At 52.3% G+C, this 27002-nt stretch overlaps 1 protein-coding gene across 4 annotated transcripts in view; it reads right to left on the bottom strand.

Moving 5' to 3' along the window:
• PPP2R3B (protein phosphatase 2 regulatory subunit B''beta) overlaps positions 1–27002 on the bottom strand; it is a 53811-nt gene that overhangs the window by 12669 nt on the left and 14140 nt on the right. Inside the window, exons 2-6 of one of the 4 annotated variants that reach the window (XM_082608987.1) lie at positions 21833–22018; positions 9498–9587; positions 1367–1470; positions 1025–1127; positions 205–279 (exon numbers count right to left, since the gene is read on the bottom strand). In XM_082608987.1, the coding sequence (XP_082465113.1) occupies positions 205–279; positions 1025–1127; positions 1367–1470; positions 9498–9587; positions 21833–22018 (558 nt within the window). The remainder of the gene's footprint in view (positions 1–204; positions 280–1024; positions 1128–1366; positions 1471–9497; positions 9588–21832; positions 22019–27002) is intronic. The other 3 variants (XM_082608988.1, XM_082608989.1, XM_082608990.1) reach the window with 3 other exon arrangements.

Consider the following 27002-nt stretch of genomic DNA (forward strand, 5'->3'; position numbering starts at 1 on the left):
CTCGCTGAGTGCGCCCAGCTGGGGACCCAGGGGGGATACACAACCCGCCCGCGCCCGAGGCCCACACCCGCTTCCTGGTGAGAAAGCGGGCCGTAAAGGGCCATGGGTCCAGGGGCTGGGTGTCCATTCCCTCACGGTGGGCCTGGAGCCCGGGCCTCAGGCGCCCACGGAAGCCACAGGGGCAGCGGACGTGCTCGTACTCACTGTGGTGATGTAGCGGGAGTGGAACTCTGACGCTTCCTTCAGGAATGCCAAGCCTGGGTGGGTGTTCACCACGTCCTGCACACGGGGGACAGGACACAGCCCTGGGATGTGCCGCCAGGCCCAGGGATAAGAACGCACGTGTCCACCACCAACATCCAGCTTCACACATCCAGCCACAGAGCCGCTCACGCGTCACCCCAAACACACGGTTACATGAAATCACATCAAATTAACGGATCACACAGAATCATCTGGGCCACGAGCTAAGGAAGCACGTCACCTCTCGCGGCCAAGGGTAATAATCTGACACGTGGAAATGTATAAAAGACCACCGTGGAAGTCCATCCCGGATTCTGAAAAAGAAACCTTGCGATATCCTCACTCAGCAGACCACTGCAGTCCCAGGAACCCTTTAAGTCTCTTCCATTCAAATGGTTTTGGTAACTTTGGTTACTCCGTGTTCACGGGAAACACGCGGGTAACCGGGGACCGCCTTCGATTCTCCTCTACAGGATGTAACACAGAGCGCTAAATAAAACCGTGTTTACAGGAACCAGAACGGCATTTGGAAACACGCGTTCTGCAAACCGCGACCGGCCGGGGTGCCCGGCGCCCCGAAGGTGCTAAGCCCTGTCCAGCTCCACGCTCTGCAGGCTCAGGTGTGGAGCTGTCCACGCCGTCCTGCCTCTCACGTGGGTTTGGAGGGGCTGCATGGAGCCAGCTTCGGAGGAGCCCGCCCGCCCGCCCCTGGGGTGCAGACACTGGGGCGCTCCTGCGAGGAGGGGGAGAGGGCGTGTGCGGCGGGGAGGCGGGGCCGCACCTGCAAGAAGGGGACGAAGTCCTCCTGCGCCAGGGAGTTGCCGCCGGGGCTCGTGAGCAGGTGGACGAACTTGGCCGCGTCATCGTGACAGCTCTGGAGCATCCTGGGCGACAGAGAGCACCCTGGCTGCACCCCGCACGCGCGTCCACAGGCCCCTCCCCAGACTCCGGGGTCGGGTGCTCCGTGAGGACGGGCACAGACGGATGGGGCCCCGCAAGGGACACGACGGCCGTGCCGGGCACCCCTGGACATCCGTCTCAGTCCCTTACTGTCCCGGCCGCAGGAGCACCGGCCAGTGGAGGCAGAGGCACGGCCGGGCCACCATCCCGCCCCGGGACTCACTTTCTCCACATGGCGACAAACTTGTGCACGGAGACGGAGCCCGTGCGCTCTCCCCCGGCGCCGCAGAAGAGCGGCCCCTTCCAGTAGAGCGGGCAGCCGCAGGCCTGCGGGGGGAAGGGGGGACGACACAGGGTTAGCGCGCCCTGGGACCCTGGCTGCCCGAGCCCCCGAGGCGGCCGGGCGCGCACCGCGTGCAGACAGCCCTACCGCGCAGGCCAGCGCCTGCGCCAGCCGCAGGGGCCTCGGGGGGAGGAGCAGCCTCTCCCAGTGGACACTCCGGAGACGCTGACGGAAACGGCGCTCCCGAGTACGGGGCACAAACCACCCGCTCCAACTGGTGGCGGCTCGTCAGCAGCTGTACAGAGGCAACGAGCACGTCCCCAGCCCTGAACGTGCAGCACCTCCGATGATGCGTCAGGACGGCATAAACGACAGAGCAGGTCAGGAGACGCTCGGGGTGCGACAAGGCCGAGGCTGCGGCCCGGGCACATCTCGGGGGTCGGGGCGACCGCAGGGCCGTCAGCGCAGGTGCTGACCGGGAAGCAGGCGGGAAACCTGCGCTCTGAGCTTCCCTCCCGAAGACGCAGAAGAAGGGCGGAAACAACGAAGGCTGAGAGAAGAGACAGAGAGGGCGGATCCGCGACAGAGAAAAGCCAGCACGGCCGAGCCAGCTCTGCGGAAAGCCTCTACGCAGGCAACAGCCCTCAGCGACACTCCTGCAGGAGCAGAAAAAGGAGGCGTGCGCTCCGCACGTCAGCGGTCACTGCAGAGCCCACCAGCGCCGCGCAGACAGGCAGTGGACACTCCCAGCAGTGGAGGCCGGGCAACGCGACAACTGCAGGCGAACGGGCGGACTCCTGACTAGCGAACGTGTCTAACCAGAACTGACAACGGACATCCAGACGGTTCTACATTTCAAGAGAGCGAACCCGTGGCTTAAAACCTTCCCACTAAGAAAATCCCGGGCCTAGCTTTAGGGAAGAAATCACGTGGATGTACCCACACTCTTCCAGAGAATGGAAACAAGGGACGTCTCCCAACTCCTGTTTCGAGGCTGCATGTCCTGGACCCGGACACCTGTGAAGGGAGATCAGGTGCCCTCAGCTCCCAGGAACAGAGACGCCAACATCCCACACAAATCCAGGCCGGCAAATCGAATCCAGCAGTAAAAAAAAAAAAAAAAAATCACAGTGAAACAAACAACAGGCCAGGAAACTTAAGAACAGGAGGGAACACAGCACTGTAATTGGGGGTGTACACAGGAGCCCACGGCTCGCATCTGCATGTGGGGAAGCGCGCAGGCCAGCTCTGCCCTGAGCTGGAACGGGACAGGCTCCACCAGCAGAGATGGAGGAGGGGACGCTCGGGGCAGAGACAAAGGGGAAACTGGTAATTCAAAAATACGTGACGGTAGGGAGAATTCCGAAAGGGTTACGAAATACCAGAATGACACTACGTCCCCTACACACGAACGAGTTCCATCCCGAGAGCACGTTCCGAAGCCCAGTTTGTCCGTAAGTCCAACAAAGTCAGCCTAGGTACCCAGCTAACACAATCGGCTGCATAGTACTGAACTGTAACAGGTTTCTAATGCTTTCCATGCAAATGACACCTTAAAAACAAACACAAAAGATGAAAAAACCACTTTTACAGTCCCTTGAAAAGTACAGTAGTGCAGTGCAACAGCTGGCACAGGGGGGCTGGCATCGAGGGAACAGGCCAGAAGGGTTACTGCCTGGAGGAGGGGGAGGAGGTGGGAGATGGTAGGGCTGAAGGGTCGCCAGCAGCACCCGGCGGAGGGCCAGCTGCAGTGCCACTCGCACTCGTGCCTGACGCTGACAGTAAGCCCGTTTGCATCTCGAAACGTTCCCAACGTGAAGGCTGTGTACGTAGGGGACTCACGTGTAACAGACAACCAGCAAAGCTGCGGGATCCCAGGACAACGTACAAAAATCAATTATGTTTCCACACACTGGCAACAAGCAATTAGAAAATAAAAAACGTTAACAGTGCCGTCCATGAAAAGCATAAAAAACATCAACCTACAGGTAAGCGTAACTGAAAGTGCGAGATCTCTACAAAGGGAACGAGAAAGCGTGGCTGGGGGAAATCAAAGACCCCCCAAATGGAGGGACAGACCATACAGATTCCTGGACTGGACACTTAATGCTGCTGACACATTTTGGACCGGAGACGTTATTACAGGAACAGGCGTTAGTTTCTGCAAAAATCCCCCGGTCAATAATGTGTTAAAATGTCAACTGTTCCCCAGATGACCCACAGATTCAACGCAAAGCCAATGCACACCCAGCAAGGTGTGTTTTGCAGAAATCAACCAGCTCATTCAAAGCCCACATGCAAACGCACACGACTGTCAAGCCTTCCGTGCAGTCACAGCAGTGAGGCTGTGCGTCAGGGCAAAGAGGAAGTGACCAGTTTAGGGTCAGACCCCCCCACGTGCCACCCACCAACTCAGCACACAGACAAAGCTGGCGGCAGCTCAGAGGGAACGAGTGTCTCTAGTGAGAGCCCAGCTGGTCAGCGGGGCAACTCTACAAAACCATGAGGGAGGGATCCCAGCCCCAAGCGTGGACGGTGAAACTCCAGAAGGAAATGTAGGAGATCGTCCCGATGCTGGAGAAGCAAAGGTTCCCTAAACGTGACTCAAACACCAAAACTCTAAAAGAGAAGGTGGGTGAACTGAACCGCTTCCCCACAAGAACTCCGGGGCAGAGGTCGCCGAGAGCATAAAAACAAGCCGCAGACCAGGAAAACGTTCACAGGGCATTATCCTGACAAAGAGGTCACACACAGACTTTAAAGCAAAGGTACAGGAAAAAAGGCAAAGGGCCCAAGAGAGCGACAGGCCCTGCAGGGAAAAGGGTGTGAACACGGCCAGGACTCCGGAAGGAGAGGCAGAGGAAAGGCGCAAACCGGGTCCCCACAGAAGCCCACACGGGCGATGGCACTCACAGGACCCGGGTCACGGGCATCGCCCGCAGGTCGGGGAGCTGCCGGCAGATGGTCTGGCAGGACGCACCGCCTGACCCGAGCACCGGCCATGCACGCCCGTGGCCAGGGGCCGCCCTGGGGGAGACCACCGGAGTCCGCTCCTGCCCACTGCGCCAGGCCCAGAACGTACCGGCGCCTTATCCTCGGAGCCCCAGGAGGGAGCAGCCCAGCTGCGCGGGAGCCGTGCGTGTGGACGCTCTGTGGCTTCGCGCACACGCTGGGGTGGGGACCACGGGGCGAGGTTCAGGCACAGTGCGGGCTGAAAGGCCTCTGCTCTGTGCAGGTGGGCGCGCGTCCTGGGGCGACGGGAAGCAGAGGCCTCCTGCCAGGGATGCTGGCGCCAGGGCCCCAAGGGGGCTGCGTGAGCCGGGGCGTGGAGGACACTGGCCGCTCCCCGGGGCGGGAGGCCGCAGGCGGCAGGGACAGGGGAGCCAGGGGCCTCGGGCATCTCGCCTGGGGTGCTCGTGCGGACACGTGAGAGCTCGCTGGGCGGACTTGGGCGACGGAACCGTCCCGTCCCACGGCCGTGCGTCCGTCCACCGCACGGCAGTAGTGTGCCCTTGCCCGTGGGGTGACGCCTGCATTCCCGTCCCCAGACGAGCGGCGCCTGCACTTCCAGGGCCACCCCCCCACCCGCCCACAGGCAGCTGCAGAGTCCATCCTAACGCTGTCACTGTGACCTCTGTCCGCTACCTCTCAGGACCGTCTACAAACATTCTAAGGGAACGGGAAACACCAACTCTGAAATCCAGAGGTACGAAGAAACGCGTTTAAAAATACGGTAAAATGTCACCCTGAAAGGAAAAACACACGACATGGTAAGGTTTTACAGGTTTGTAACGTCTATCTAGTGTACGTGATGGGAGACCCGGGCAAACGTCGAGGCCCGTGTCACCCCGTCAGGAGCAGTCCTGCGGTGACCCCGATCCCCGCCCTCACGCCCCTTATGGCACCCCCCGACGCCTGCGCACACACAGAGCTCTCCGTCCGTCCACACAGCCTGTCCCGAACACGGCAGCATCTGGCTGGGGCCTGGGGTCTGGCTCTTCTCACGTGGCACAGGGCATCTGACGTCCACCCGTGCAGGACTCTGCATGTGGACCATGAGCAGGTGCACGCTCGCCTTTGCCCAGTTCCCCCTACGGGGCTCCTGACCATGTGGGATCCCCTCAGAGAGGGAGTCCCAGAGCAGCTGTGCTCCCACCACGAACACCTGGTGCTGGGAGCGTCTTCTGCTCTGATATTTGGCCTCTGCCCCCGGCTCCTGACACGGAGCCCCCAAGTCCCTTGGAATCTCCTGGGGGGACGGGAGCCTGTTTGGTCGTGGGTGGGGCTGTCCTTACAGAGCTCACGCCATGGTTCCTGAGCCAGAACTGTCAGCCCCCGGCATTCTCTGCAGAGGACGAGGGCAGAGGCGGAGGGAAGCCTCGATCATGCGCACGGGATGAAGCCTCTGAAACACCCCCTAAGGGAGCGGGTGCGGGGGCCTTCCAAGTTAGGGAACGAATCCACCGCACCAGGACAGAGGTGCACCCCAACTCCACCAGGACAGACTGCTGCACTGGGGACCCCCGACGCCCCACCCCGACGCCTCTTCACCAGGCCGCTCACCTGCACCCCTCATCATACCCTTTATAAGGATCCCTTTATAGTGAACTGGTGTTTCCCTGAGTCCTGTGGGCTGCTGAGCAAACTGCGGAACTCAAGGGGGGGTCGTGGGAACCCCCGGAATCCAGAGCCGGTCAGACGGACATACAGGTGACAGCCTCGGACTCGGGCCTGGCGTGTGCAATGAGGGCGGCCCTGTGGGTTCAGCAACCCCCGTGCTAACTCCAGGCCGAAGGGCTCAGAACTGGACGGACTGCAGGACGCCCAGATCAAAGCCCACGCGTGTGCTGACAGAGGCCTCCGTGCGCAGGGAAAGGAAGCGGAGACTGTCCTTCTCACGGATCAGCCGTTTGCCCCTCTCTGTGTTCAGAGAAGCGGGTCCACTGATCGCGGGAGCGCAGGCTCCCGAGAAACACGTCTCGGCAAGAACAAGAGTCGTGTCGCGATGACGGGAGAGAAGACAGGGTGTGAGGATGGAGCTGATCTGGGGACAAGAGGTCCTCACACGACACAGCCGCCCACAGAGGCACAAAGGCCACGGCCCCCAGCCCACAGCTCCCCGGGGAGACCCCGCAGCCACTCAGCATCAGGAGCAGCACCCTCTCCCGTAAGCGACGGAACAGGCAGAAGCTGCCGAAACGCCGGGACCTGGACACGCTCGGAACCCAGGGAGCAAACCGACACTCAAGGGCTGGAGGACCTTCAAGTGCACGTCTACCAAGACGACCACCCTCAGCCCAGAAAACACGTCTCAGTACATCTGGAAGCCCTGAGACCAGAGCACCCCTGCCCACGACAGAACGAAACTGGAAATCAGTAACCAAAACATGTCTAAACAAGCTGCAGGAGTTGAAAATCAAAACAACGAAATTCTAAATAACACATCGGCCAAAGGAGAAGTTACAAGACAAACACAAATGTAGTTTGCACTGAATGAGACGGAAAAAAAAAAAACCACGAAAAAACCCCAAAACCAACACATCAACAGTGTGTGGGATGTCGGTCAAGCAGCACCGGAAGGAAGTTCACAGCATTGAGTGCTTGCGTGAGCAAAGCAGAAAGGCTGAGTGGACAAAGCTGCCTCGTAAGAAACCGCAAGGAGAACACTTAGCCCTAATGTGAGCAGAAGAGAGGAAACAATAAAGATGGGAAATCGATGCGATAGGACATCATTACAAAAAAGTTAGCGAAACTAAAAGCTAGTTCTCAGAAAAGATCAGGAAAATAAAAAACTTCAGGCCCAACTGACTGAGGATAAAGACAGAGAACACAAATGCCAACATCACAAGTGGCAGAGGGAGGTCAGTACAGGCCCTAAACGTGTGGAATCTCATCAACAACGTGCGCCAATAAATTCACCAAGTCATGGGAGCTGGGCACACACTTGAAAGACGGGAACTACCCCATCAAATGCAATGTCCACAACCTTCCCAGGGAGAGAATGTCCAGTCCCAATGCTTCACTGTGAATTCTGCCAACGTTTAACGTAGAACACCAGCCCAGTTCTAAACACGCGGCTCCAGAAAAGAGGGCAATAGCCCAACCAATTCTGTGAGGCCAGGCCACCCTGCTACCGAACCAGAGAACTCACTAGACAAGGCATCTCCAGATGGGAGCTTTTCCTGAGCCGGGATTTAAACCCTAACAAGACACAAGCAATCAGAATCCAAAAGCACGTAAGGAGGAAGAGACAGGATTTATGATGAAATGGGATTCATCCAAAGACGCAAGACAGGTTGAGGGAAGAAGAAAAACCACAGGAGCACTCAATACGTGCAGAAAAGCACTGGGCAAATTTCAACACGCCTTCAAGATTTTACACAGTAAAAGGGCTCTCAGCAAACTAGGTTCCTCAACCTGATACAGGACACAGGAGCAGCTGCAGCTCCCACGCTGCATCTGCGGGGAGCGACACGCCCTGAGGCCGGGGGTTGAGGGCTATGCTGCTCCCACACCCCGAGTCAACGTCCTCACGGAGGCCCAGCCAGCACAGTGAACAAGGCAAGAAAGAGGATACAAGACACGCAGATTACAGAGGAAACGGGGACACTCTCTTTATCTGTAGAGCACCTGATCCTCTATTAGAAACTCCTAAGGAACCTGGAGAAACTGACCTGATGAGTATGTTTCGTCCAAAGTCAACACACAAAAACCAACAGTAGTTCTGTACCCTTCCAGGAACAGCCATAAACTGAAGTAAAATAACGCTACTGACAGGATCATCAGATATGAAACACTGGCTTGTGCCCAAGTATTCATACATCTGATGAAAGATGAACATGACAAAACGGTACTGAGAGAAATTAACGATGACTTAAAGTCTGAGAAATGTCGGGGTCATAACCCAGCAGACTCGATGTTGGAAAGGCGTGGATTGTCCCCAAATTCACCCACACACTCAAACGATCACAACCCGAATCCCAGCAGGCTTCTTTCGCAGACGTGGGAAAGGTGATTCTGAAGTTCATGTGGGAATGCAGAGACACCAGAACAGTCTCAGCACTTGAGAATCAGAGGGAAGCAGGAAAATCAGCACTGCCTGAAATGAACACAGCAGTGAAGCTACAGCAGCGGGGCCAGTGCTGTCCTGCTGTGACAGGCAACCCGTCACCGACACCCAAGAGCGTCCAGGACAGACTCACGTACAGCGATTCCTGTCGGAAGGAGGTGCCGAGGCAAGTCAGCAGGAGGACGAGGTGCCCAACGAGCGGGTCTGGGGCCACTGGACTCCGTGTGCACAGATGCACCTTCCCTCCTACCTCACGTGTGCCAGTACCCAGCTCAGAGTGGAGCAGAGACCCGAAGCGAAGAGGTACCCGAATCGGCCTCGAGAAGAAAACACAAGAGAAAAATCCTACTGGCCTTGGATTTGCCAACACTTCCCATCAAGGATACAAATGCATAAACCAAGTAGGGAAAAAATCTGAAAACTGGACACAATCAAAATGCAAAACGTTTGCAATTCCAAAGACTGTTACGACAGCAGAAAGACAAGTGAACACGGGGAGAAAACGTCTGCTACACAGCACCTCTGACGAGGGCTTGTATCCAGAATGCATGCAAAGCACATATAACTCAATAGTAAGAAAACGCCAGATTTTTAAATGGGCAAATCATCTGAACAGGCATGTCATCAAAGAAGACATTCAATGATAAATGGGCACATTTAAAAGATGCTCACCCAGTACTGTCAGTCATTAGAAATGTGCAAATTACAACAAGTTATCTCCATATACCCAAGAGGAGAGAGCTGTGGTCTGAATGTTTGTGTCCGCCCCCCACCGCCCCTGCAAAGTTCTTATGTTGAAACTTAATCCCCGAGGTGATGGTGTCAGGAGGTGGAGGCTTTGGGAGGTGAGGAGGTCATGAGGGTGGTGCCCTATGAACGGGATTAGTGTCCTTAGCAAAGGGACTCCAGAGAGCTCCCTCACCGCTTCCTCCGTGCGAGGGCACAGCGAGAAGCTTCTGTACCCCAGAGGACAGCCCTCACCAGAACCAGCCCTGCTGACACCTTGATCTCAGACGTCCAGCCTCCAGAACTATGAGGAGTAAACTTCTGTTGTTTATAAGCCACCCGGTCTGCAGGATTTGGTACATCAGCCTGAACCAAGACAAATGGCTACAATTAAAGAGAGAGAAGAGCAAGCGTGCTGAGGATGTGGAGCGACGGGAACCCACACGTGCTGCTGGGGATGCAAGACGGCGCAGCTGCCGTGGAAATCAGCTGGGTTGTCCCTCGGTAAGTCAAACACAGAATTACCACATGACCCAGCAATTCCACTCCTAGGTCTGTGTACACACACACACACCACTGCCCACCCCCTCCCCACAGCCAAAAGAACTGAAAACGGGACCTCACACAAACACTCATACTCAAAAGTTCACAGTAGCACTGGTCACAGCAGCCAAAAGGTGAAAACCACCGAACGCCCATCTATGGATGACGGAATAAGCCGCATGGGGTCCAAGCGCCTAATGGAGTATGACCCAGCCATGAAAAGGAGTGAAGCTCTGACACAGGCTACCACACGGATGGACCTTGAGGACATGATGCCAAGTAAAGGAAGGAAGTCAGACACAGGACAATTAGTGTATGGCTCCATCAGTATGAAATATTTAGAACAGGCCAATCCACCGAGACAAGAAGCAGATGAGTGGTGTCAGGGGCTGGGGGAGGGGGAAGGCCGTGACTGCCAAGGGGCCCAGAGCTTCTTTTGGGGTGATGAGAGTGTTCTGGAACTAGACAGTGGTAAGGGTCATGCAACACTGTGTATGTAATAAGGGCCTCTAAAGTTTAGATTTTAGAATGGCTAACATGCCGATAGATTTTTATGTGAATTTTACCACAATTAAAAAAAATAAGTATCTACTCTGTGATTCTGTTTACATGAAGTTCTAGGAAACTCCACTCCATAGTGACAGAAAGTAGACCAGTGGGGGCCTGGGGCTGGGCCAGGATGGACTGGAAAGAAGCCAAGTTTGGGGGATGCTGGAAATGCTTCTCATCTCAATTGTCTGCCTAGCTTCATGGGGATTCACACACATCAAAGCTCACTAAATGGTACACAGTAAACATCTACTGTTTACCTCACATCAGTTATACCTCAAGAGAGCTGCCAAAAAAAGAAAAAGATGCTGATGAGAAACAAACACATAACCAGGGATTGAACATAATCATTAGGGAAATGAGACACGAAGCCACAGTAAGTGACCTCTGCACAGGCACCAGCTCGGCTAAAGTTAAAAAGCGTCAACACCAAGTGCTGACAGCTTACAGAGCAACTGGCGTCTCACACACTGCTGGCTGGACACACATAACGGACAGTCACACTGGAAGACAGTTTTACAGTTTCTTATAAAATTAAAGATATAGTCACCAGATGACCAAGCAATTCAACTCTGTAGCATTTCTTACCTCAGAGAACTTGCAAAGGTGTTGCACAAATCCTGTGTACAGACATACACAACAGCTTTATTCATGAGACAAAACTGGGAACAACCTTTCATCCACCAGTAAACAGATACACCAAGGGACATGCGTGCACAGAATGCTACTCAGCAGTAAATGCTAAGGACAAACATTGACGATTAGGCTGGGTGAAAGAGGCCAGAAAAACCCAAGACAACCCACCACATGATCCCATTCATGTGAAATTCTAGAAAAGGCAAAACAACAGCACCATAGGGCCAGGGAGTGAGGGTGAGGTAGGCCAGGACCTGGGACCCTTTGCTGCAGGGCTTGCACATGGACAAATGTCTCCTCCAGCAACAGATAAAAGAAACTACAAGGGACTAAAAATAACTGCACACACGTGCAGCTGGGGCAAATTATGAACAAGACACAAGAAAGTCAGAACCTAACTGTCACTTCTGCGGTGCCAGGAGCAAAAGCAGGGTCCTGCACCCATGATCCCTGTACACGGCACCACCAAAGGGGTGGGCAGATGCCCAAGCCACTCCCTCTGGCCCAACCCACTGATCAAGGAGTCCAAGGGACGTCCCTGGGAATTAGTGTTCCCTACCTTGCCGGTGATGTGGATCCACAGGGGTGAACATTTATCAAATTCCGTCAAACTGTATACTTAGAACTGGGGAGTCTAACTCTGTGTCAATTATATCTCAATAAAGCTGACTGAAAAATAACTGTTCAATTCAAGAAGCTGGAAAAAAGTGACAATAGAAAAAATGTAAGAAAGTAACAAAAATGAAAGCAGAGGTTCATGAAGGAGATGAACAAAAAATTATTCAATGAAGCTGACAGATTCTTATCTGAAAAAATATAAATTAACCTCTAGCATGACTAGTCAAAAGGAATCAGAGATAAATAACCCTACAAAGACAAAGGGTCAAATGTTCAGATTTGATGTTCTTGGATTGAAAGAATCGATGCTGCCAAAATGAATATACTACCCAGGGCAATCTACAGATTCAATGCAAACCCTATCAATTTACCAATGGCATTTTTCGTAGAACTAGAAGAAAAATTTTTTAAATTTATATGGAAACATAAAGACCCCCAAATAACCAAAGCAATCTTGAGAAAGAAAAACAGAGCTGGAGGAATCAGGCTCCCTGGCTTTGGACTACACTACAAAGCTACAGTAATCATAACAGTATGGTCCTGGCATAAAAACAGACACACGATTCAATGGAACAGAATAGAAAGCCCAGAGACAAACCCATGCACCTATGGTCAATTAACCTATGACAAAGGAGTCAAGAATATACAATGGAGAAAAGACAGTCTCTTCAATAAGTGGTGCTGGGAAAGCTGGACAGCTACATGTAAAAGAAATAAATTAGAACACTGTGTAATACCATACACAAAAAAAGCTCAAAATGGATTAAAGACCTAAATGTAAGACCGGATATTATAAAACTCTTAGAGGAAAACAAAGACAGCCACTCTGGCATAAATCACAGCAGTATCTTTTTGGACCTAGCTCCCAGAGTAATGAAAATAAAAACAAAAATAAACAAATGGGACCTAATTAAACTTACAAGCTTTTGCATAGCAAAGGAAACCATCAAAACAAAACAAAAAGACAACACACAGAGTGGGAGAAAACATTTGCAAACGAAGCAACTGACAAAGGATTTATCTCCAAAATATACAAACAGCTCATGCAGCTCAGTATGAAAGAAAACAACGCAATTGAAAACTGGGCAGAACACCTAAATAGACATTTCTCCGTAGAAGACATACAAATGGACAAAAAGCACATGAAAAGATGCTCAACATCGATAACTATCAGAGAAATGTAAATCAAAACTACAACGAGGTATCACCTCGCACTGGTCAGAATGGCAATTGTTAAAAAATGTACAAACAATAAATGCTGGAGAGGGTGTGGAGGAAAGGGAACCCTCCTACACTACCAGTGGGAATGAAAGTTGGTGCAGCCACTGTGGAGAACAGTGTGGAGGTTCCTCAGAAACCTAAAAACAGAGTTGCCATGTGATCCAGCTAACCCACTCCAGGGCATATATCCAAAGAAAACCACAATTTGAAAAGATAAACGCAACCCAATGTTCATTACAGCACTATTTACAATAGCCAAGATATGGAAGCAACTTAAACGTCCATCAACAGGTGAACGGATAAAGATGTGGTACATACGTACAATGGAATATGACTCAGCCATCAAAGAGAATGAAATAATGCCATTTGCAGCAACATGGATGGACCTAGAAATGATCATACTAAGTGAAGTAAGTGAGACAGAGAAAGACAAATACCATATGATATCACTTATATGTGGAATCTAAAAAAAATGATACAAATGAACTTATTAACAAAACAGAAAAAGACTCACAGACTTAGAAAACAAACTTATGGCTACCAAAGGGGAAAGGCAACGGGGAGGGATAAATTAGGGGTTTGGAGTTAACCTATACACCCTACTACATACAAGACAGATAATCAACAAGGACATACTGTATAGCACAGGGAACTCTACTGAATATTGTGTAATAACCTAAGTGGGAAAAAAATTCTGAAAAATAAATAGATATATGTATAAGTGAATCACTTTGTTTTACACCTGAAACTAACACAACATTGTATATCAACTATACTCCAAAAGAAAACAAAAATTTTAAAAGAATCATACAAGAAGATAAGGAAAAGCTTTAGAATAATACATTTATAATCATGCCAAGGATTGTTTTAGAAAAAAACATAAATGACCAAAATCGACCCCAGAAAGTAAAACCCTTAATAAAGCAGTAACGTTAAAGGAAATTAAAACTCAAAGAGGAAAATGTGGAGGAAAGAGATCACGGTGGAGGAGGAGAAGGACGAGAAGGACGTGGAACTCACGTCCTCCCACAAATACATGAAAAATCCACCTGCGTGTGGAACAGCTCTCACCGAACACCTACTGCACGCTGGCAGAAGACCTCAGACTTCAGAAAGGGCAAGAAAATCTCCATGGAACCAGGCAGGGCAAAACAAAGAAGAAGAGAAAAAGAGAGAGAGAGAAAGGAATGGGGACAGGACCTGGGCCCCAGGGAGGGAGCTGTGGAAGAGGAAAGGTTCCTGCACCCTGGACAGTGCCCTCGCTGGCAGGGAGATCAGCGTGGACAAAGGAGGAGCTTCAGGGCCTCAGAGAGAGCACAACAGCAGGTCTGCAAAAGGCAACACAGACGGTGCTCACTGCTGCCCTGTGCTCCCCAGACTGAGACACCCGTCCACTGGGGCGGGCGGGGGCTGGGTGCTGAAGCTTGGGCTTCAGAGGTCAGACCCAGGGAGAGGATGGGGGTTGGCCTGCCGATGCAGGGGGCACGGGTTTGTGCCCCGGTCCAGGAGGATCCCACATGCCGCTGGGCGGCTGCGCCCGTGAGCCATGGCCGCTGAGCCTGCGCGTCCGGAGCCTGTGCTCCGCAACGGGAGAGGCCACGACAGTGAGAGGCCCGTGTACCACACACACACACACACAAAAAACCTAGGAAAAAATCAATAAGACCAAAAGCTTGTTCTTTGAAAGGGTAACAAACCCAACAAAAATTGACAAACCTCTGGCCAGGCTCACCAAAAAAAGAGAGAAGACTCAAACAAAATAAGAAATGAAAAAGGAGAAATATCAACCAATACCACAGAAATACAAAAAACCGTAACAGAATACTATGAACAACTATATGCCAACACATTCGACAACTTAGAAGAGATGGACAACTTTCTAGAAACATAAAACCCACCAAAATTGAATCACAAGAAATAAGATACTTTGAAAGCCTGAAAACTGGAAGTGAAATAGAATCTGTAATAAAAAAAAACTCCATACAAACAAAAGTCCAGGACCAGATGGCTTCACAGGCAAATTCTACCAAACATACAAAGAACTTTTACCAATCCTTCTCAAACTCTTTCAAAAGACTGAAGAGGAGGGAATACCCCAAAGACATTCTATGAAGCCACCATCGACCCAATACCAAAACCAGACACTACCAAAAAAGAAAATTACAGGCTAATATCTTTGATGAACATAGATGTAAAAATTCTCAACAAAATACTAGCAAACCGAATCCAACAACACATAAAAAAGATCATACAACATGACCCAGTGGAGCTCATCCCAAGTTCACAAAGATGGTTCAACATATACAAATCAATGTGAAACACCACATCAACAAAAGAAAAGACAAAAACCAAATGACCATCTCAATAGATTCAGAAAAAGCACTTGACAAAATTCAACATCCATTCATGATAAAAACTCCTACCAGAATGGGTATAGAGGAAACATATCTATAAACATAATAGAAGTTATTTATGACAAACCCACAGCCGATATACACTCAACGGGGAAAAGTTAAAAGCCTTCCTGCTAAAATCTGGAACAAGGATGCCCCCTCTCACCACTTCTATTCAACATAGTATTGGAAGTCTTAGCCACAGCAATCAGACAAGAAAGAGAAACAGGTATCCAAATTGGAAGGGAAGAGGTAAACTTGTCACTACGTGCAGATGACATGATACTATATATAGAAAACCCTAAAGACGCCACACAAAAACTACTAGAACTGATAAACGAATTCAGCAAGGTACCAGGATACAAGATTAACATACAGAAATCAGTTGCATTTCTTTACACTTTAACATACAGAAATCGGATGCATTTCTTTACACTAAAAATGAAAGAGCAGAAAGTGAATGTAAAAAAAAAACAAAAAAACACCAAAAAACCCCCCAAAAACTAAGGAATAAACCTGACCAAGGAGGTGAAAGACTTACATGCTGAGAACTACAAAACACTAACAGAGGAAGTTAAAGATGATTCAAAGAAATGGAAAGATATCTCATGCTCCTGGACTGGAAAAATGAGTATTGTTAAAATGGCCATACTGCCCAAAGCAATCTACAGATTTAATGCAGTTCCTATCAAATTACCCATGACATTTTTCACAGAACTAGAACAAATAATCCTAAAATTGATATGGAACCATGAAAGACCCAGAATTGCCAAAGCAATCCTGAGGGAAAAAAACAAAGCAGGAGTCATAACCCTCCCAGACTTGACAAAATACTACAAAGCTACAGTAATCAAAATACTGTGGTACTGGCACACAAACAGACATGTAGATCAGTGGAACAGAATAGAGAGCCCAGAAATAAACCCACGCACCTACGGTCAATTAATCTTCGACAAAGGAGGCAAGAATATACAATGGAAATAAAACACTTTCTTCAAGTGGTGGTGGGAAAGTTGGACAGATGCACGTAAATCAACGAAGTTAGAACACACCCTCACACCATACACAAAAATAAACTAAAAATGGCTCAAAGACTTAAATACAAGACATGACACCATAAAGCTCCCAGAAGAGACATAGGCAAAACATTCTCTGACATAAACCGTACCAATGTTTTCTTAGATCAGTCTCCCAAGGCAACAGAAATAAAAACAAAAACAAATGGGACCTAATCACACTTTACAAGCTTATTTTTGCACAGCAAAGGAAACCATGAACAAAACGAAGACAACCTATGGAAGGGGAGAAAATGTTTGCAGAGGATGCAACCGACAGGGAACTGATTTCCAAAATATCCAGCCAGCTCAGCGACTCAACAACAAAAAAACACCCAATCAAAAAATGGGCGGAGAACGTAAATCGACATTTCTCCAAAGAAGACAGATGGCCAACAGGCACATGAAAAGATGCTGAACATCGCTAGTTATCAGAGAACTACAAATCAAAACTACAATGAGATACCACCTCACACTGGTCAGAAGAGCCATCATTAAAAAGCCTACAAATAACAAGTGCTGGAGAAGGTGTGGAGAAAAGGGAACCCTCCTACACTGTTGGTGGGAACGTAAAGCTGGTGCAGCCACTACGGAAAACAGTGTGGAGGTTCCTCAGAAAACTAAAAATAGAGTTACCATATGTTCCAGCAACCCCACTCCTGGGCATATATCTGGAGAAAACTACAATTCAAAAAGATATATGCATCCCTATATTCACAGCAGCACTATTCACAACAGCCAAGACATGGAAGCAACCTAAATGTCCAGAGACAGAGGAATGGATAAAGAAGATGTGGTACATATATACACTGGAACATTACTCAGCCATAAAGAAAGAATGAAATAATGCCATTTGCAGCAACATGCATGGACCTGGAGATGATCATACTAAGTGAAGTATGTCAGACAGAGAAAAACAAGTATCATATGATAACGTAAATATATGTGGACTCTCAAAAATGATACAAATGAACTTATTTACAAAACAGAAACAGACTCACAGACATAGAGAACAGACTTTGGTTGCCAAGGGGAAGAGGGGTGGGGGAGGGATGGATTGAGAGCTTGGGATTAGCAGACGCAAACTAGTATCAGGTTGGCCAAAAGGTTTATTTGGTTTTTCTTTGTAAGACGGCTCTAGTAGCACTTAGATGTCTTTAACTTCATTCAAAACAATTTTGTTAGACTGTATGTGACAGCTGTCATACCAGCATGCATTTAAAAAAAGACTTATCAAAATTGGTTAAATTTTTGTGTAGCCATTTTAATATTGAAGATGGGAGAAAAAAAGCAACATTTTCAGTATATTATGCTTTATTATTCCAAGAAAGGTAAAAATGCAACCGCAACGCAAAAAAACGATTTGTGCAGTGTATGGAGAAGGTGCCATGACTGATCGAACGTGTCAATAGTGGTCTGCGAAGTGTCGTGCTGGAGATTTCTCGCCGGACGATGCTCCACGCTCGGGCAGACCAGTTGAAGTTGGTAACAATCAAATCCAGACGTTAACTGAGAACAGTCAATGTTACACCACGCGGGAGACAGCCGACATACTCACAATATCCAGATCAAGTGCTGGAAATCATGTGCACCAGCTTGGTGATGTGAACCGCTTTGATGTTTGGGTTCCACTTAAGCGAAAAAAACCTTCTTGACCGTATTGCTGCATGAGACTCTCCATTGAAACATCATGAAAACGTTACATTTTTAAAACAAATTGTGACGGGTGATGAAAAGTGGATACTGTACAATAATGTGGAACGGAAGAGATTGTGGAGCAAGCGAAATGAACCACCACCAACCACACCAAAGGCCGGTCTTCATCCAAAGAAGGTGATGCTGTGTATATGGTGGGGTTGGAAGGGAGTCCTCTATTATGAGCTCCTTCTGGAAAACCAAACGATTAATTCCAACAAGTGCTGCTCCCAATGAGACCAACTGAAAGTGGCACTCGATGAAAAGCGTCCAGAATCAGTCAACAGAAAACGCATAATCTTCCATCAGGATAACACAAGACCGCATGTTTCTTTGATGACCAGGCAGAAACTGTTAGAGCTTGGCTGAGAAGTTCTGATTCATCCACCGTATTCACCAGACATCACACCTTTGGATTTACATTTATTTAGGCCTTCACAAAATTCTCTTAATGGAAACAATTTCAATTCCCTGGAAGACAGTAAAAGGCACCTGGAACAGTTCTTTGCTCAAAAACATAAAAGGGGGCTTCCCTGGTGGTGCAGTGGTTGAGAGTCCGTCTGCCGATGCAGGGGACACGGGTTCGTGCCCTGGTCCGGGAAGATCCCACATGCCACGGAGCGGCTGGGCCTGTGAGCCATGGCTGCTGAGACTGCGCGTCCGGAGCCTGTGCTCCGCAACGGGAAAGGCCACAACAGTGAGAGGCCCGCATACCACACACACAAAAATAAATAAATAAATAAAATAAAAGGTTTTGGGAAGATGGAATTATGAAGTTGCCTGAAAAATGGCAGATGGTAGTGGAGCAAAAGGGTGACTACGTTGTTCAATAAAGTTCTTGGTGAAAATGAAAAATGTGTCTTTTATTTTTTACTTAAAAACCGAAGGCACATATATATACAATGGAATATTACTCAGCCATAAAAAGGAATGAAAATGGGTCATTTGTAGAGACAGGGATGGACCTAGAGACTGTCATGAAGACCGAAGTCAGAAAAAGAAAAACAAATATCGTATATTAAGGCATATTTGTGGAATCTAGAAAAATGGTACAGATAAACTGGTTTGTAAGGCAGAAATAAGAGGCACAGATGTAGAGAACAAACATATGGACACCACGGTGGGGAAGCAGGCGTGAGCTGAACTGGGAGATTGGGATTAACATACATACACTAAGCTGTATAAGACAGATGACTAATAACAACCTGCTGTATAGCACAGGGAACTCCATTTCAGTGTACGGTAGACACTAACAGAACACTGTAAAACAACTCTACCCCAATTAAAAATAAGTTGTAAGTATGTGAGATTATGGATGTGCTAACTAACATTACTGTGGTAATCATTTTGCAATAAATACATCTATCGAATCACTATGCTGTACACCTTACACTTACACAATGTTGTACGTCAATAAACTCAATAAAGCTTACACAATGTTGTATGTCAATAATCTCAATAAAGCTAGAAATAAATAAATAAATAAATAAGTACAAAACCCAAAACCGAAGTCACTTTTTGGCCAACCCAATATATATAGAATGGATAAACAACAAGGTCTTACTGTATAACACAGGGAACTATATTCAATATCCTGTAATAAAGCATAATGAAAAAGAATATACAAAAGAATGTGTGTACCTGTATAACTGAATCACTCTGCTGTACAGCAAAAATTAACACAACAATGTAAAACAACTTTACTTTAATATTAAAAAAGTGGAAAAAAAAGTGAAAAAAATCACCCAGATAATGGGAGAAAATATTTGCACACTATATATACCCGATAAGGGATTCTATCTAGACTGTATAAAGAACTCTTACAATTCAACAATAAAATGACAAATACCTCAACTGAAAAAATAGTCAAAGGATCTGAAGAGACGTTTTTCCAAAGAAGACAGAAATAGCCAATAAGCACATGAACAGAGGCTTAACATTAATCATGAAGGAAATGCAACTCCAAACCACAAGGAGGCACCGCTTCACACACACTGGGATAGGATGGTCTACAATCAAAAAGGCCACAAGTGCTGGCGAGGATGTGAATACACGGGGGCCCTCACACGGCGCTGGTGGGTGGGAAAGTAAAGCGGGGCCGCTGCTTCAGAAAACAGTCTCCTAGTTCCTCAGACAGTTAAATAGTGTTACCGTCCAACCCAGCAATTCACTCCTAAGTATCTACCCAAGAGAAACGCAAACATGTCCGTCTACACAAAAACTTGTAGCACCTGAACGTTCACAGCAGCACCACTCACAAGAGCCAAAAGGTGGAACAACCCAAGCGTCCACGAAAGGATGAATGGATAAATATGTAAAGGAATATTAAAAGGAGTGAAGGGACTTCCCTGGTGGCGCAGTGGTTAAGAATCCGTCTGCCAGTGCAGGAGACGTGGGTTCGAGCCCTGGTCCGGGAAGATCCCACATGCCGCGGAGCAACGAAGCCAGTGTGCCACAACTACTGAGCCTGCAAACCTAGGGCCTGTGCTCCGCAACAACAGAAGCCGCAACGAAGAGTAGTCCCCGCTCGCCGCAAGTAGAGAAAGCCCGCGTGCAGCAACGAATACCTAACATGGCCAAAAATAAATAAATTTATCAAAAAGGAGTGAAGCACGGGCTACAGCGTGGACGAACCTTGAACACATGATGCTCAGTGAGAGAAGCCAGACAAAGGACACACAGTGTGTGATTCCACTTAGAGGAAACGTCCAGAACAGGCCAGTCCACAGAGACAGAAGGTAGATTAGTGGCTCCCTAGGGATGGGGGGAAGGGGATGGGGGGATGACAGCCAAAGGGTATAAGGTTTCTTTCTGCGGTGATAAGAATTAACTGTAGTGATGGTTGCACAACTCTGTGAATACACTAAAAACTACTGAGTTGTATACTTTAAATGGGTGAATTGTGTGGCATGTGAATTACATCTCAAAAAAGCTGTTAGAAAAAGAAGAGAAGGCAACTGCTGAAAACTGAAAGCAAAAGGGAGCACATGAAGTTATTCAGCAAACAGAACAGGAGAACTTTTCAGAATGCACATAACGGACAGAGGATCAGCCGCCAGGACTTAGAAATTTTACAGGCGGAGAGGGAGAATGAAAAAAGAGAACTCACCCCAGCAGCACCAGGGGCAAAGGAGAGGCACAAGCAACCCACTGAAGAAACCTAACGATGAATTCAGAAGCACTTTGTAAAAGCAGCCTGACCCACGGGGGACCGGGAGGTACAAACTCAAACACCCAGGAAATGCCTGCGCACAGCTGCCAACGACACAGAGAGCTGGGGGGCTGGGTGCGCGGGAACCTCCCACGGGGGCACAACTCCGCTAGGCAACCTGGGGCATCTCATGGAGGTGAGGGTGAGGACTGTCCTCTGTCCAGCAAGCCCGCCCCCAGGGTGAGACACCAGAGGGACCACGTGGAACCCAGGTCCCTTGCCACAGGCAGACAGCCAGCCATCGGGGATGGACGAGTACACCGTGGTGTGTTCCCACAAGAGAGGGTGCAGCAACCAAACTCACTGGGCGTCCACACGCGGGACCCTGACACACACTGTTGGAAGGAAACACCGATATTGATCAGGGATGTGCATGGCGTGAGAACACCTGGGTTAAGTTTAAAACCCCACACACGGTGTTGCTCCATGCGGACTATGGGTCCACATGCGTCTGCCCAGAACACCACCACCCTGCACAGCAGAGACACAGAGCCCCTGGGCAGGGTCCCTCCAAGCTGCCCACACCTGGGAGGACGGCACACAGACACGCCCGAGGACAAAGCGTAGCACGAACCCCTCTGTGCCTCAGGTCGCTAAGGACCGAAGTAAGCGGGACGCAGGCGAGGTGAGCTCACGCGTGGCCACGACGCAGGGGGGCCGCGGGCCACGGCTCTGCGCGCAGACACCCACCTTGGCCACTCTGCCCATGTCCCCCATGGTGGCCCTCTCGTGCGGGAACTGGGCGAAAGTCCTCTCGATCTTGGCGATGCTGGCGTCTACGTTGACGGTGTCCTGCGGGCGGCCTCGGGGGAAGTAGAACGTGGGGATGCTCAGGCTGGCGGCGGGCGGCAGGGGCTGCTCCTTCCTCGTCTGCACCTGAGAGAGAGAGCGGTGAGGACCCAGCACGGCGAGCACCTGCTGCCCGCCGGTGCGCACTGAGCAGGCGCGGGCTGGACCAGAGCGGCTGCCCCGAGCCCAGCAAACCCGACTGTGGACAGAACGCCCAGACCATCGCCGGGCTGACTGCAGACACGGGAGGTGACGCGGCCCGTGGCGGAGCGCCACACACACAGCCCTGCTTCGCCCGATCCTGCCTCGGGCATGACCCCTCAGGACAAGGACAGCTGCTGAGAGAACCTGCCCTCCTGGCTCCCGGGAGGTCAAGGTCGGCACAGGCGGGCTGTCCCCTCGTTTGCATCTCGCGCCTGGAACCGCCCGTCCCCACACCGTCCTTCCCTGTGGATGGGATGTGAGGCAAGCGCCGTGGCCGGGCATGGCCCTCAGAAAGCACCGCAGCCCTGAGGGCTCGGCGTCCTGGCACAGGGAGCAGCCAGGAGCCATCCTGGAGCGCACACCGCGCCTTCCAGACGGCAGCGTCAGGATGTCTGCCTGGTGGCCGGCGGGGTGACCTGTGAGCTCAGTGCAGTCACAGGTCAGAAGCGTGCACCACGCATGCAGAGGAGGGCTGCGTTCGCCAACGCCCCTGAGTAGACGGGACCAGCCAGTGGAACCACTCAGGAAGCACCTGCCGGGAGTGGACGCGCTGGGACTGGGCAGGTCTGGGGAGGCCCGGAGGGTGGCCGCACTCGGTGAGGCGTGCTGTCCCTGGACTGTGGGACACTGTCCCCCTGCATGATGTGCAGTGTCCCTCTGCACTGACCCGGGAAGGCCTCCTGGGTGCCAGAAAGAGCTGTCCCGAGTCACGGCCCGTAATGCCCACGGAGACTCACGCATCCGGGCGTCCCTGACGGGCAGGGACGGGGAAGCACGGCCCGCCTCCTAGAAACACCCCAGGTTCCCTAGGGACACGAGGACACACCCCGGATTCCCTGGGGACACGAGGACGCACCCCCGGGTTCCCTGCGGCTGGGGACACGAGGACGCACCCCCGGGTTCCCTGCGGCTGGGGACACGAGGACACACCCCGGGTTCCCTGCGGCTGGGGACACGAGGACACACCGTGACGCAACAGGAAGAGCCCAGGGTCCTGGTGGGAAGCGCTGGAGCAAGGGAGGAGCAAGCAAGGCCTCAGGCCACGGGACCGGTGGAGGATGGGGAGTGACCAGGTGTTCCAGAGAGGGGACGGCGAGGGGTACGCCTGCCAGCGAGGTCTGGGAAACTCAGAGCACACAGGGCACTACGGACACACGGAGCCCACGGCCCCTGGGCATCCAGAGGCACACGCGGAAAAGCAGATGGAAGGCAAACGCAGGAGAGAGGGCTCACAGGCAGCACTGCCCGGCCAGGGGTGGTTACATCCAGGGGGTTGGAGCGGGCAGCCAGGCCCGCACAGCCAAGAACAGGGCGCGGTGGCGGTCTGCTCATGGCGGGGTGCCCCCATCCCAGCTGCCCCGACCAGGCACACACAGCACAGCTCCACGCCCACAAGTGCCAGGGGCCCCGCCACCGGCCTGCAGCCGAGGCGCAGCACACGGCCTTCAGGAATCACGCCGTGCACTGATGCTAACGTTGTGAGTGGACGTCACCCCTACAGCCTACGACCCAGACTGCTTCTCCACCCGCGACACAGCAGGAAACGGCAGGCACCCCCCTCGGTCACACCTCGAGACCTCCTGCAACCCCTCGGTCACATCAGGGACCTCCCGCGACCCCTCGATCACACCTCGGGACGTCCCGCGACCCCTCGGTCACACCTCGGGACCTCCCGCGACCCCTCGGTCACATCAGCGACCTCCTGCGTCCCCTAGGTCACACCTCGGGACGTTCCGCGACCCCTCGGTCACATCAGGGACCTCCCGCGTCCCCTGGGTCACACCTCGGGACGTCCCGCGACCCCTCGGTCACATCAGCAACCTCCCGCGTCCCCTGGGTCACACCTCGGCACGTCCCGTGACCCCTCGGTCACATCAGGGACCTCCCGCGTCCTCTGGGTCACACCTCGGGACGTCACGCGATCCCTCAGTCACATCAACGACCTCCCGCGTCCCCTGGGTCACACCTCGGGACGTCCCGCGACCCCTCGGTCACATCAGCGACCTCCCGCGTCCCCTGGGTCACACCTCGGGACGTCCCGCGACCCCTCGGTCACATCAGCGACCTCCCGTGTCCCCTGGGTCACACCTCGGGACGTCCCGCGACCCCTCGGTCACATCAGGGACATCCCGCGTCCCCTCGGTCACACCTCGGGACGTCCCATGTCCCGTCAGCCACATAGGGGATGTCCCGCGTCCCCTTCCGTCACATCGCGGATGCCCCATGTCTCCTGTGTTTCCTAAGGCCCCAGCTGACGAGGCAGATGTTCGGTGCTCCATGACCTTGCACGGGGCGGTGACCTTGCACGGGGCGGTGACCGTACCAAGAAGAGGTGGAGCCCTCATGAGTCAGCCGTACCAGGTCCGTGTGGCAGCCTGGGGACACTGGGCGACGAGCTCTGTGATCACCACGGGGCCAACGTAATCCTGAGGGGCTGCGTGCAGACTTGGCTCAGTCCTGAGAGACGAGGGGAGAGCTGGGAGGCGCACGGAGAGGAAGGAGAGGAACAGCAGGCGGCCCTGAGGGCCGGCACGGCCACGGGCTGGGGCAGCGACAGCACGGGCATGGGGTGGGGGGACAGCAGGAAGCGGGAGGACAGGCCCCAGGGGAGCCCCTGCCCCGGGAGGGGCCGCGGGACACCTCGGCCCATGTTCCATTCAGACTCGGCCCTGTCGGCGCCCAGGGACAGAGGCTGACCCCCTCCTCCCAGCCCTAGGACGTCCTGGCTCCGGGATTTGGTTTCGCGGCAGAGCTGCTGGGCTGTGATGCCCGCCTACGGTGGCAAAGAACAGCCGCGGGGGAAGCGAGACCCAGCGCCGGCCCTGCGGACGGAGAGATTCGAGGGTTCACGCGTCTCCTGGGGATGCCAGGCTTCACCTGGGGAAGGTTTCCCCCGGGTTCACTCCTCTGGGCGGGTTCAGTTTTCCCCAGTTTGCCTCGCCTCTGTGTGGAGGGCAGGATGGAGCGCAGGCCCCACGTCCTGGCTGTCACCTGTAGCAGCTCATGGCTCACGCCTGCGGAAAGGGCTGCTGGCTTGCACGGACGCCTCTGGCATCCTCCCCGGCACGGCGGCACTCAGCGCCGGGTGCCACCATCGCCCATCCCCGAAGCAGCCGGGCCGGCTGGTCCCAGGGCAGGTATCCCCACCTGCCAGGCCACGGCCGCAGACGCACACAGACGAGGTGCCGCTCAACATGCGCTCTTTTCTCCGCTGTCAGGACGGGGGCGCCGCCCTCCCCAGCCACCCGGGAAGCGGAGGGAAAGGCAGCCGCCAGGGACACGGCGGAGCCGAGCGGAGCCTCCTGAGAGTGGTGAGCTCCCCCCACGTCCCCAGCTCCACGGCGCCTGCCACTCGGTCAGCTTGTCGACCCCTCCTGGGAGAACTGGGCTCGGGCAGGAAGCGACGCGCTCCCAAATGGAAGGTCTGAAGTGCAGGACGGAACGAAGGGAAAGGAACGTGGTGCCGACCTGGGTACGTCCACGCACGCGCCCTCCACACACGTTGGTGAGAAGAATATTGTTTTACCTCCTCTTTAAAGACTCTCGGGACAACAATGTGAAACGGGAGGGGGCCGGCGGTGAAGGGCTTGAAGGTTTTGAGTTCGAGGGTGAAGATGCTGACTCTGTACCTAGAGAAACGAAGTCACTGCCTTGTAAGACGAGCAGTAAGCTAGTATTAACTACTCCGGCGAGGAAAAGATAAAAAAGAGGGAAAGAAGAGCATGAACAGAAACATAACTAAGATGTGAAAATAAATCAGAACGGATTCATAGTCCTTATAAATGAAAATGGGTGAAATGTTTCAATTAAAAAACAAAGATCAGATGAAAAAAAAAAAGAGTGACTTACAGGAAACACATGTAAGATGTAAGGACACAGAGGTTGAAAACTTTTAACAAGTGGAAAAAGATACAGCAGCCAACAGTGACAAAAAGAAGGCTGGCATCGCCATATTCACGCCCAGATAGGGCTGAAGGTCTGGATGTGACAGAGAGAGATGGTCAGGACACCACGCTGGGCGTCCATCACGGGAAGCTCTGCCGACCCGGAGCTGACCGGTGCCCCAGCACAGCCTCGGCGCCGACCAAGCCAAGGTGCTGGGGAAATGCAGGGACGTGGCACAGAGGCAGGCCAGGCCTGCTCCCCCGCCACCCCTGACGGACCACCGGATGACGGAAAAACAAACAGCTGGGCACGGACACGGGAGAGTTTTCAGTGTAATCTCTGGGCCATAAGTAGAGCGCGGCCGGCACAGCTGCAGGACGCGCGTTCTTTTCCAGCACACATGGCGTTGTTGGGAGCCGGCCACCTCCAGGCCCCAAACAGGCCTTTAGCGGAGCCTGAGGGGACCACGGGGGCTGTTTCCTGAGCTACCGGCGGCCAGGCTGGACGTCCACAATGAAAGCGGACGTGGCACAAATACGTGTGTGTGTGTGAGACAGACAGACAGACAGGGAGGATTCTCAAGCAGGGCTGACGCCTCTCAGAAGCCAACACAGCAGGTGGGGCACTCGGCTCCCAGAGCAGGGCAGCTTCCCTCCCAGCGACACGCCTGACACCCGCCTCCCGGCTGTCACCCGGGCACCGGTCAAGATGACACCTGCTCGCAAGAGCTATTTCTGTCGCCGGCACGGCCACCAGCGCAGCCTGACTCATCACGATTCCAGGCAGCACGGAGACGCCCGGGGCCCCCAGAACACAGGAGGGCTGAAAACTCGGCCTCATGGGAAAGCACGGCCATCCCTGCGCAGCGGCAGGGGCCCCGGGAGGTGGGCCCGCACAAGTGCGCGCCCAGGCCAGCCTTCTCTAAACGCAGCCTCGCACGGCCAGAGCCCCCTCGGGCAGACGCACTAGCTGGGGCGGAGGA

The sequence above is a fragment of the Mesoplodon mirus genome, assembly GCF_964341445.2.
Source record: "Mesoplodon mirus genome assembly, chromosome: X".
NCBI lineage: Eukaryota > Metazoa > Chordata > Mammalia > Artiodactyla > Ziphiidae > Mesoplodon > Mesoplodon mirus.